Here is a 12860-nt window from a genome sequence, read left to right on the forward strand (position 1 = left end):
CAGACAAAACAAAGAAATACAAGGAATTCAGATCAGTAAAGAAGTTAAACTGTCACTATTTGCAGATGATATGATATTGTACATAAAAAACCCTAAAGACTCCACCCAAAACTACTAGAACTGATATAGGAATACAGCAGAATTGCAGGATACTAAATTAACACACAGAAATCTGTAGCTTTCCTATACACTAACAATGAACTAATAGAAAGAGAAACCAGGAAAACAATTCCATTCACAATTGCATCAAAAAGAATAAAATACCGAGGAATAAACCTAACCAAAGAAGTGAAAGAACTATACTCTGAAAACTACAAATCACTCTTAAGAGAAATTCAAAGGGACACTAACAAATATAAATTCATCCCATGCTTGTGGCTAGGAAGAATTAATATCATCAAAATGGCCATCCTGCCCAAAGCAATATACAGATTTGATGCAATCCCTATCAAATTACCAGCAACATTCTTCAATGAACTGGAACAAATAATTCAAAAATTCATATGGAAACACCAAAGACTCCGAATAGCCAAAGCAATCCTGAGAAAGAAGAATAAAGTAGGGAGGATCTCACTCCCCAACTTCAAGCTCTACTATAAAGCCATAGTAATCAAGACAATTTGGTACTGGCACAAGAACAGAGCCGCAGACCAGAGGAACAGAATAGAGACTCCAGACATTAACCCAAACATATATGGTCAATTAATATTTGATAAAGGAGCCATGGACATACAATGGCAAAATGACAGTCTCTTCAACAGATGGTGCTGGCAAAACTGGACAGCTACATGTAGGAGAATGAAACTGGACCATTGTCTAACCCCATATACAAAAGTAAATTCAAAATGGATCAAAGACCTGAATGTAAGTTATGAAACCATTAAACTCATGGAAAAAAACATAGGCAAAACCTCTTAGACATAAACATGAGTGACCTCTTCTTGAACATATCTCCCCAGGCAAGGAAAACAACAGCAAAAATGAACAAGTGGAACTATATCAAGCTGAAAAGCTTCTGGACAGCAAAAGACACCATCAATAGAACAAAAAGGTACCCTACAGTATGGGAGAATATATTTGTAAATGACAGATCTGATAAAGGCTTGATGTCCAAAATATATAAAGAGCTCACACACCTCAACAAACAAAAAACAAATAATCCTATTACAAAATGGGCAGAGGAACTGAACAGACAGTTCTCCAAAAAAGAAATACAGATGGCCAACAGACACATGAAAAGATGCTCCACATCGCTAATTATCAGAGAAATGCAAATTAAAACTACAATGAGGTATCACCTCACACCAGTAAGGATAGCTGCCATCCAAAAGACAAACAACAACAAATGTTGGCAAGGCTGTGGAGAAAGGGGAACCCTCCTACACTGCTGTTGGGAATGTAAATTAGTTCAACCATTGTGGAAAGCAGTATGGAGGTTCCTCAAAATGCTCAAAACAGCTTTACCATTTGACCCAGGAACTCCACTCCTAGGAATTTACCCTAAGAATGCAGCAGCCCGGTTTGAAAAAGACAGATGCACCCCTATGTTTATTGCAGCACTATTTACAATAGCCAAGAATTGGAAGCAACCTAAATGTCCATCGGTAGATGAATGGATAAAGAAGATGTGGTACATATACACAACGGAATATTACTCAGCCATAAGAAGAGGGTAAATCCTACCATTTGCAGCAATATGGATGGAGCTGGAGGGTATTATGCTCAGTGAAATAAGCCAAGCAGAGAAAGAGAAATACCAAATGATTTCACTCATCTGTGGAGTATAAGAACAAAGGAAAAACTGAAGGAACAAAACAGCAGCAGAATCACAGAACCCAAGAATGGACTAACAGGAACCAAAGGGAAAGGGACTGGGGAGGATGGATGGGTAGGGAGGGATAAGGGTGTGGGAGAAGAAGCAGGGTATTAAGATTAACATGCATAATGGGGGGGATGGGCAAAAGGGGAGGGCTGTACAGCACAGAGAGGATAAGTGGTGATTCTGCGGCATTTTGCTATGCTGATGGACGGTGACTGTAGGGGGGTTGGTGGGGGGGGACCTAGTATAGGGGAGAGCCTAGTAGACATAGTGTTCTTCATGTAAGTGTAGATTAATGATATCAAAAAAAAGAAAGAAAGAAAAGGGGGATTACTCCCTGATAGGATAAAACTAACTGTAAATCAATGATTAATGCATGCTTTAAATATCCTTAATTTTGATCACTTGAAGGGTGTCAGATGATCGGTATGGAGGCACATTTTTCTGATAATATTCCTTTCTCTTAAAAAAAAAAAAAGCACTTCCTGTGTGGTGATCTCCAATGCGTTCTACACAGTGGTATAAAGGGCATATCAAAGTGTGGGCAAATGGTCTGTTTATGTTTATACAGAGGATCAAAGCCTAATTTGGTTACCCAGAAAATGAACTAATATACGATATGAAGAAGAACTTCCAACATCAGCACTCTCTGGAAGACTCATACCAGAAGATGATCATCAAAAAACCTCAACAAAGATCCAGGCGCTGCTACAGTTGTAGCTGCATTCATCCCACCAGTTTCTGGACTTGCCATGGGAATGAAGAAGGAGATATCTAAGCTGGCCTGTGCATACAGTAAAACAACAAATTTGACTGGATCTATACTGTTGGAACTCAACCAAGAATTAGGAGAAGTGCAAGTTGTAGTGCTCCAAAATCTTACAACTACAGACTATCTACTGTTAAAAGAACATACAGGATGTGAACAGTTCCCAGGAATGGGTTGTTTTAATTTGTCTGATTTCTCTCAGACTGTTCAAGTTCAGTTGGACAATATCCATCATATCATAGACAAATTTTCACAAATGCCTAGGGTGCCTAAGTGGTTTTCTTGGTTTCACTAGAGATGGCTGGTAATTATAGGTCTGCTTTGGTTATGCAACTGTATTCCTATTATGTTAATGTGTGTGCACAATTTAATTAGTAGTTTAAAACCTATACATGCTGAAGTTACTCTACAAGAAGATATGTCAAAGAAATAATCAGTCTTCCCATGTTTTCTTCCATCTGCTACCTCTATAGCTTTTCTTTTTCCTTCCTAATTACAACCCTTAAATAGAATTCGTGCCTCATATCGAATTTACCAAGTATCAAAGTTCCTCCAGGTGGTAAAGATACCTCAAGACAAATGCTGGGCATAGAAGCCACAGGGCATAAATCTGCAAAGAAGTAAAAAGCTAACCTTCTCAAACAATATGGCTTCTCTCTCACTTACCAACTTTACATCTCCCTGTATGGCCCTGGAAGATGACTGGTTAGCCAGAGACGGGTAAGATTCCTCAAGGGAGGAACAACCTAAGACAGGCACAGTCGCAGGGGGGCCATCAGGTGAGAAATTGGGGATCAACAGAGGTGAGGCTTAGAACCTCACCCTTCCTGTTTTGAGAGAAATCTTCTGCATCTGTGGATGTTTTAATCCCCTTGTCTAGCTTGGATTAATACTTAGTCTACAGGCACACACCTGATCATCTACATTTGCTCTCTTACAACACTAAACTGTTTTCTACATTTATCTTGCATCTACCTACCACTTCAGCATTTAATTAGAAATAATAATAATAATAATAATAATAATAATAATAATAATAATAGTGGGGGAGAAATGTGGGATTCACATATAAATCAAGTATAAAAATCAAATGAATATTCATGTTTGACCTGATTGTTTATAGTTCATGATGCGTGATCAAAACCGAAAGTTTCTGTGATGACTGCCCTTGTACTGTTCACCATGTAGGAACTTGTTCACTATGTGGGAATTTGTTCACCATGTAAGAACTTGTTCATTGTGCTTCAGAAGATTGGAGACTGACGAGAATTGGAAAAAAAAAACAACACAAAGTATTGGCATAATGTAGGGCTATTTAACATTCCTTGAGATAAAACTTTCCATTGATATTGAGCAGTAGGTTTATAATTATTGGGAGATGGAATAGTAAAAGCAAAAATTTCACAATTAGAAGGTTGTAATGGAATGGTGAAAAAGTAATCTTTTAAATCAACTATTTTAATATTCCAATCTACGGGAATTATAATGGGTTGTGGCAGTCCAGGTTGTAGAGGACCCATAAATTGAATAACTTTGTTTTTCTTAAATCTGTCCGCATTCTCCATTTTCCTGATTTTTTCTTAATAGCAAAAATAGAATTCCATGGACTAACAGATTCTTCTATATGTTAAGCAGACAGCTGTTCTTGAATTAATTGCTCTAATGCTTGAAGCTTCTTTTTTGTTAAAGGCCACTGTTCTAGCTAATATATCCCAGTCATAAGGGATTAAGCAGTATTCTTGTGCTAATCCTTGTAACTGGGCCTTTAAAATAATTAGATTGCGTTCCATACATAGTCACTGCTTGTTTCAAGTACTTTATAACTTTAAAAGATAAAGGAGTGTATTCGAATTGTTAACATTCTTGAGGATATTGATCATTAGCAAGCAATTGTTGTACAGTGATAGGAAACACAGAAGCTGAAACAGGCAGTGAGAAAACATCAATATCCTCCTCTCTTGCATTCAAGATGGATTGAGCTATTACTGAAACTTGAGAAATGGGAACAGTTAACTTAGGTGGAATTTCCTGATATTGTTGGATTCCCCTGAGGAAGGCGCCGCCCCCAAATCACTCACCAAAGACGTTTCTTGATGCAACAAGCAAGAGAAATTTATTCAGAAGCTAACTAGTTGGGGTCCAAGTCTGCCCGTTGCAGCGGGTCTCAACGAGGACCCTGAGTACTTACAACTAAGTGGTTATATAGGATTTTCTGAGGCATTTAGCAATAGAGATTTACCATGGTTACAGATTATGTTGTAGTAACAAGATAACAATACTACATAGCAAGATAACAATACTACAAAGGCAGTAATTTTTCAAACCTACGATTTCTGAGTTGGTGCCACGTCCTGGGGGTGTAGCAAGGTAGGGTCAGCTTTTATGTTTAACTAACCGAAAGGTTAGCGCTGCCAGCAGTCATGATTGATTAACTTGTTTTTCCAGAGGAGTTACCTGGTTTCAGTTGTTCCCTCTGAGTCATATATCAGAATGGCTTTTTGGGCTTCAAGATGGCTACTCTTAGGCTAACTTATTTCTCAGGGAGGTTGGGGTCCTACATTCCCCACTTCTTTTTCTGAACATTCTAATCATGGAATGTTGGTTTCTTCTTGATGTGTGAGGGTATGATACTGTTGTCTCAGCATTAGCACCTGCACAGCACTTACTCTTTCTCTAATAAAGGTTATTACTCGATTTAAAATGCAGGGACCTAAGGTGAGGAGCAATATAAAAATAAGCAGGGGTCCTGTCAAGGTGGATATTAGAGTTGTAAGCCATGGGGATCTAGAGAACCAGGATTCAAACAGGCTCTGGTTAGCTTCTCGTTCTCGCTTTCGCTGATCTAATCTTTCTCTTAATTTAGACATTGAGTCTCTTACTACTCCAGTATGGTCTGCATAGAAGCAGCACTCTTCCTTTAGAGCTGCACATAATCCACCTTCTTTTAGAAATAGTAAATCTAATCCTCGTCTGTTTTGCAGCACTACTTCAGAGAGAGAGGTTAGGGACTCTTCAAGTTTAGAAATAGACTGTTCTATAGTTCTCAAATCTTCATCGATAGCTATTCTTAGTCCTTCATAATGTTGGTTCTCTTGTATAATTGCAGCCGCCCCTGTTCCTACTCCGGCTGCGACTCCTACTCCTAGTAATACAGCTAGAGTGAGTGAGACTGGCTCTCTCTTATACCTTAGTCTAGGTTCCAATTCTGCCACGAATGAGAAGTCATCATGATACATTAGTCTGGGTACTAACTGGACCATTATACAGAATTCGTGGGAGAAATTGAAGACAGAGGTGGAAACACATGGAGTTAGTCCAGTATTACAGGCCCACCATCCTTCAGGTGGTGGGACTAAATACCTGTTTTCTCTTGTGGGGATCATGGGGATGGTCTCATTACATAAATTTTTATGCGTGGCGGGAACCGTACCTAGACACTTTCCTATTCCAGACACTTCGGTTAGTGTTAGCTTTTTATGACTGCCCCAACTACAAATTTCGTGGCTGGTTGTATTCTTAAAATCAGCTGACAATCCCAGCCCTTCATAATAAGGTGGTCTAGAAGAAAAACATAACCAACAGGACTCTGTAGTTTTAGGGTCGGTGGCATTTAGGACTCTGAAAGCTCCCTCAACAAGGTTGAGGAGGCGCTGTCCATTGCTAGAAAAAGAGGTCAGTGGGCTAGGAGCAAAGACGGGGACAGCTGAAATAGTTAGGGTTCTTTTCGGGGCTGGGGTTGGGAGGCGAGGCTGATCTGGTAAGACAGCGTTTGGTCCTACTGGAATAGCTGGGAGGGTTTCTACTTTGAGTCTAAGAGTGAATACAACTCCATTATCATATCCTTCCTGATAGAGTCTTAATCCCCACATGAGCCCTTTTTCCCAATTTGCCTCCTTTCCGGCTTCAGTAAAGGAAATATCAATAAGATTACAGGTAGAGCTGGTCATACATTGGGCCTGAGTACTGTTTCTTTTAACTCTTATAAGACTTGGAGGGGAGCTCCTGGCATTTCTGCCTATCCAATGACATGTCCCTGTTTGTTCACAGCCCCAATTTTTGCAGAAAAAGTCTGTCTGCCCACCACACTGTGAGGCTTTAGCACGATCGGTTGAGGGGGCTGGGCACACATAGAAGCAGGTATTTTGGAGTTTTTTCATAGAAGCCCGAGATCCACATCCTGGCCTTCCTATTCTACCTCCGTGCCGAGGGTCTTGTTTGAAGAGAGTACATATGTCTACAGTGAGGGTAGGCCACCAAGTCCCCCTAGGATGCTGTTCTGTTAACTGGACTACTACTTGGTGGGAAGCTGGGGTAATGATTTGCCATGTCAGTAACCTGGGTTCATGGGGGTTAGGGTTCTGGTGGGTTGGAAGTAGCAGGAGCATCAGAATTACTAACAGCATAATTCTTTTTACACAAGCGAAGCTTAAGGGGGTTATCAGTCCGAGTTACTCGCCAGTCCGGGTCTGGGGGTGCCTTCTTTAGATGTGAAGCATGTATCCAGGAAGAGACGCCGTCCACTTTTACAGCTGTGGGAGTAGTCAGGAGGACGATGAAAGGTCCCTTCCACCGTGGCTCGAGGTTTCCTGTCTGGTGCCTTCTCACGTAGACTGGGTCTCCCACCTGGAACTGGTGAGGCACCGAGAGGTCTTCTGGCTGATAGGCTTCCTTGATGGAGGCCCACACCTCTTTCTGCACAGCCTCCAAGGCTCGTAACCTTTCAAGCAAAAACTTATTAGTTGCACACTCAGGGAATGTATGAAGATGTGCTGACTGAAGCGGGGCCGGGGCCCCAAACATTATTTCAAAAGGCGTTAGTCCAAAGCGGCTGGGAGTGTTCCTAACTCTAAACAGGGCAAAGGGAAGGAGGACTAACCAATCACATAAGCCAGTCTCTATGGACAATTTAGTCAAGGTCTCTTTTAGAGTTCTGTTCATCCTTTCTACCTGTCCTGAGCTCTGGGGCCTGTATGCACAATGCAATTTCCAATCCGTCCCCAGGATCTTGGCCAATCCCTGACTTACCTGGGCAACAAAAGCAGGGCCGTTGTCGAGCCGATTACCTTTGGAATGCCAAACCTGGGAAATATTTCTTCAAGGATTTTTTTAGACATCGTCTGAGCTGTTTCAGTTTTGGTGGGGAATGCCTCTGTCCATCCTGAAAATGTGTCTAGAAAAACTAGAAGGTACTTGTATCTATACTTAGCAGGCTTAATTTCAGTGAAGTCAACTTCCCAATAAGTTCCTGGGCGATCTCCTCGAAGTCTTTTTCCAGATATTGCTTGATTTTTGCTCACGTTTACTAATTGACAGGGAACACAATTTTTTACAATCTCGTCAGCTAATTTTCCTAATCTAATAATATGATAAGGGGAGTCTCGAACTAAAGTCTTTAGGTTTTTTGCTCCCAAATGTGTCAGTTGATGTAATTGCCTTAAGTATTCTTCTGCCTCTTTCCGGGGCAGGACAACTTTCCCTTTTTCAGACTTGTATATCTCTTGGGGTGAGGAATTTTTGAACCCTAATTTGTTTATACAAACGAGATCTTCAGGTGTGTACTGGAAGCTCTCGATGTGAGTGGTTTCCGGACACACCTGAAGGGGCAAAATGTTCATTCCCTGAGCCGCTTGCTTTGCGGCTTGGTCTGCTCTCCGATTTCCTCGAGCTATTGGAGAGTCATCTTTCTGGTGTCCAGGGCAATGCATTATTGCTACTTCTTTAGGCCTATGGATGGCTTCCAGCAAATCTAAAATTTCTTGTTTGTTTTTAACATCTTTCCCGGCAGAAGTTAACAGCCCTCTCTGTCTATAAATAGCCCCGTGTATATGAGCAGTGGCAAAGGCGTATCTGCTGTCAGTGTAGACATTAAGTCTCTTACCTTCTGCCATCTTTAGGGCCTGAGTCAGGGCGATGAGTTCTGCTCGCTGTGCAGAGGTGCCCATTGGGAGTCCACTGGCCCATACAACTCGGTCATCATCTACTACTGCAGCTCCGGCCATTCTCTTACCATCCATGATGTAACTGCTCCCATCTGTATACCAAGTCAGGAGTCTCGTTCCCCCTAAGGGCTGATCTTGCAAGTCCTGGCGGGTTTCTGTCTCTTCAGCCAGAATTTCCTGGCAGGTGTGAAGCACTTCTTTCTCTAAATCGGGGAGCAGAGTGGCCGGGTTTAGGATGGCAGGGGGGGCAAACTCTACTCGATCACGATTCAGGAGTAAGGTTTGGTAGTGAGTCATTCTGGCATTCGACATCCATCTCTCGGGTGGTTGCCGAATTACACTCTCCAACGCATGTGGAGCAACTACAGTAAGTTTCTGTCCCAGTATCAGTTTGTCAGAATCTTTAACTAGGAGGGCCACAGCCGCTACTACTCTCAAACAGGCAGGCCATCCACTACTTACTGGGTCTAATTTTTTTGACAAATAGGCGACAGGTCTCTTCCAAGGTCCCCATTGCTGGGTCAACACTCCCCGAGCCACTCCACTCCGCTCATCTACAAAAAGGACGAATGGCTTAGTTACGTCTGGCCGGGCCAGAGCGGCTGCCGACAGGAGGGCTTTCTTGATTTCATCAAAGGCCTGTTGCTGTTCAGGTCCCCAAACAAACGGGGCTGCCTTTTTGGTTAGGGGGTACAGGGGGGCGGCTAAGGTGGCATATCCGGGTATCCACAATCTGCAGAACCCTGCTGTTCCCAGAAATTCGCAGACTTGGCGCGGAGTAGTAGGAACCGGGATCTGCGTCACAGTCTGCTTCCGGGCTTCAGTAAGCCACCTCTTCCCTTCTCTCAGGTAATACCCTAAATAAGTCACTTGTGGTTGGCAGATCTGTGCCTTTTTGGCAGATGCTCTATACCCCAGCCTAGTAAGTTCAGTCAAAAGGGCTTCAGTAGCCGCTTGGCAGACTTCCTGTGTAGGAGCGGCTATCAGTAAATCATCAACATATTGTAACAAGGTTACCTGCGGGTTGGAGGCTTGGTAAAAGGCCAAGTCCTGGTGTAAAGCCTCGTCGAAGAGGGTAGGTGAGTTCTTGAATCCTTGTGGCAAGCGAGTCCAGGTCAATTGTCCAGTAGTTCCTGTGGAGGGGTCTTTCCACTCAAAAGCAAACAGCGGTTGGCTACTCTGGTGCAGGCGCAAACAAAAGAAGGCATCTTTTAAATCTAAGACTGTATACCAAGTATTTTCTGGGGCCAGAGAGCTTAGCAGGTTGTAAGGATTCGGCACAGTGGGATGAATGTCCTGTGTTCTCTTATTAACTTCTCTCAAATCTTGCACTGGTCGATAATCTCCTGTTCCCGCTTTCTTTACAGGCAGCAAGGGAGTGTTCCATGGGGATTTACATTTTACTAATATTCCCTGTTCTATGAGCCTCTGGATATGGGGCCTAATCCCATCTCTGGCTTCTTTACTCATTGGATATTGTCTCACAGTTACTGGTGAGGCTGAGGCTTTTAATTCTATGACCACCGGGGGTTGGTTTACAGCGAGTCCCATACCTGCCGTCTCTGCCCAGGCCCCTGGAAACTGGTTGAGCCACCTCTGATTAACTCGGGAGGGTTCTGGTTCCTTAAAAAGGCGGTACTCGTCTTCTAACTTTATAGACAGAATGCTTAGGCCCAAGGGTCTCTTTTTGCTATCAGTCACTTGGGTATCTTCAGTCTGAAAGGATATTTGGGCCCCGACTTTGGTCAAGATGTCTCTTCTTAACAAGGGTGTAGGGCATTCCGGTATAACAAGGAAGGAGTGGTTTACTTGTCCCACTCCTAAGTCTACTGTTCTTTGGGTAGTCCATGCATATTGTTTCTGACCCGTGGCCCCAAACACCCAAGACTTTTTACTAGAAAGGGGGCCTCTAGCTTGGGTCAGTACTGAATGTTGAGCACCAGTATCTACCAGAAACTCAACGGGTTGCCCCTCCACCTTCAGAGTTACCCTAGGCTCGGGGAGGGGTTCCGAGCCCCGTCTTTCCTAGTCCTCATCTTCTAGCAGGGACAACACTTTCTTCGGAGGTCCTCGTGGTGGTTTCTTAGGGCAATCTTTCACCCAATGCCCCTTTTCCTTGCAGTACGCACACTGATCTTTATCCAAAGGAGGTCGGTTGCCCAGGGACCCTGCCTTACTAGTTCTACCACTAGAGGGCGGCCGTCCCTTACTTTCTACTACTGCGGCCAAGATTTTTGTTAAATTTCTCTCATGCTTCCTATCTCTCTTTTCTTCTTTACTTTCTCTCTCCTTCTCTTTCCTTAACTCCTTCTCTTCTTCAGTCTCTCTCTTATGATAAACTTTCTCTGCTTCTTTCACTAAACTTCTCAGCAACAAATCCTGTAAGCCCTCCAATCTCTGAAGCTTTTTCTTAATGTCGGGTGCCGATTGCCCGATAAAGGCAAGGGCCACTGAAGCACTATGCCCCTCAGAAGTGGGATCAAAGGGGGTATACCGCCTGAAGGCTTCTATCAGGCGCTCTAAGAATACTGCAGGTGCTTCAGTGGCTCCCTGGCTGACCTCTCTTACCTTGGCCAAATTGGTGGGGCGTCTTGCGGCCCCACGGAGACCTGCCACCAGAGCCTGACGATAGATGGTTAGTCGCTCCCTACCTTCTGGAGAATTAAAGTCCCAGTTGGGTCTAGTCAACGGGAACCCCCTCTCTATGTCATGAGGGAGTTGCGAAGGCCGTCCGTCGGTTCCAGGCACATTCCTCCGTGCCTCCAGGAGAATCCTCTCTCTCTCTTCCGTGGTAAAGAGCACCTGCAAAAGCTGCTGACAGTCATCCCAGGTGGGCTGGTGGGAAAACATCAGAGACTCTACTAAACCAGTTAGTTTCTGTGGCTCCTCTGAAAAGGGCGGGTGGTTAGCTTTCCAATTATACAAATCAGCAGAGGAGAAGGGCCAATATTGCAGGGGTTGGAAAGGTGGTTCCCCTTCTTCTTCAAGGATGGGAACTCCATAAGACCGGAGAGGAAAGATACCCGGTGGGTCCAAGATGACCCCTCGGCGGCGCCGGGTGCCCTGGGCAGGTCCCGGAGCCTGCCCTACTGCCTCAGCATCAGGGACTGAGGGTGCCAGAGCTGGGGGTGGGGGCACCGGAGGTGCCGTAGGGGCAGGAGGGTAAGGAGGGGGAGGGGGATCATCAATTATAAGCGAATCCTGAGTATCAGGGTAAACTTTGGTAGTTTCCTTTTCCTTTTTCTGAGGTTGAGTCTGGGCAGCTAAAACTCGAGGGCCCATTTTCTTTTGCACCCAGGGCTTTACCCAGGGTGGTGGGTTCTCCACCAACTCTTGCCAGACTACAATGTAGGGTTGCTGATCCGGGTGTCCTTGAGACGAATCCTGAAAGACAACAGCTTTTACTGCTAATAAGGTGGGGAGATCAAAAGTCCCCTCCGAGGGCCACCCAACATTGTAGGTGGGCCATTCGGAGGTACAGAAAGTCTGCCATGGTCCCTTTTTCACTTCTACTGACAAGTTATGTGCCCTCGCTCTAACTTCCGTCCAATGATCTAGCGTCAGGCTAAGGGGAGTCGTCACTGTCTGTCCCATTGTCAGTATAACAATAATTAGACACGTAAAGGACACAAAGAACAAAGACACACACAGATTAGACACTCAGCGGCCACTTTTGGTTCTTTTCAGAGCCTCGAACAGAAACCGAAAGGAATCAGAGGGTTGATATTCTCGGCGCCCAAAAATCAACCCTATCTCATCAGGTTCAGTTTGCCGGAAAAACAGACGGGAGGCTACCAGGCGTCCCTGGCCTCCCAACCTCCCTGGGGCGTCCCCCAGGGTTGCAGCCTGCGGTGCTCTAGTACGTCTACCGACCGCAGTCACAGCCCCTTTACGGGATTGAAACGGCTGCCAGACAGCGGGTACCCTTCAGAACTCCGACCGGTCTCACTGAAACAGAAAACAGAACACATACAACTCAAGGCGCCACTAATCTTACCTCTTCCTCCAAGAGCGACTTCGGGAGTGAAGCGGGGTGGACGCCCGATCCCGGACGAGCCCCCAAATGTTGGATTCCCCTGAGGAAGGCGCCGCCCCCAAATCACTCACCAAAGACGTTTCTTGATGCAACAAGCAAGAGGAATTTATTCAGAAGCCAACTAGTTGGGGTCCAAGTCTGCCCGTCGCAGCGGGTCTCAACGAGGACCCTGAGTACTTACAACTAAGTGGTTATATAGGATTTTCTGAGGCATTTAGCCCTAGAGATTTACCATGGTTACAGATTATGTTGTAGTAACAAGATAACAATACTACATAGCAAGATAACAATACTACA

At 44.3% G+C, this 12860-nt stretch overlaps 1 protein-coding gene and 1 long non-coding RNA gene across 2 annotated transcripts; both read right to left on the reverse strand.

Annotated features, from left to right (window-relative positions):
* Positions 1 to 5083: 5083 nt before the first annotated feature.
* LOC140848988 (uncharacterized) lies at positions 5084 to 12526 on the reverse strand. The gene is given in 2 exon segments (XM_073234654.1): positions 5084 to 8730; positions 9545 to 12526. Coding segments are annotated over 2 exon segments (2658 nt in total). The 5' UTR covers positions 12122 to 12526; the 3' UTR covers positions 5084 to 8649.
* LOC140848990 (uncharacterized) lies at positions 5084 to 12640 on the reverse strand. Its single transcript, XR_012130375.1, has 2 exons — positions 12525 to 12640; positions 5084 to 7305 (listed from the first exon to the last, which is right to left on the reverse strand). It is a non-coding gene; the product is annotated as an uncharacterized lncRNA (long non-coding RNA).
* Positions 12641 to 12860: the final 220 nt, after the last annotated feature.

Source organism: Manis javanica, chromosome 4 (assembly GCF_040802235.1).
Source record: "Manis javanica isolate MJ-LG chromosome 4, MJ_LKY, whole genome shotgun sequence".
In the NCBI taxonomy this organism is placed as follows: Eukaryota; Metazoa; Chordata; class Mammalia; order Pholidota; family Manidae; genus Manis; species Manis javanica.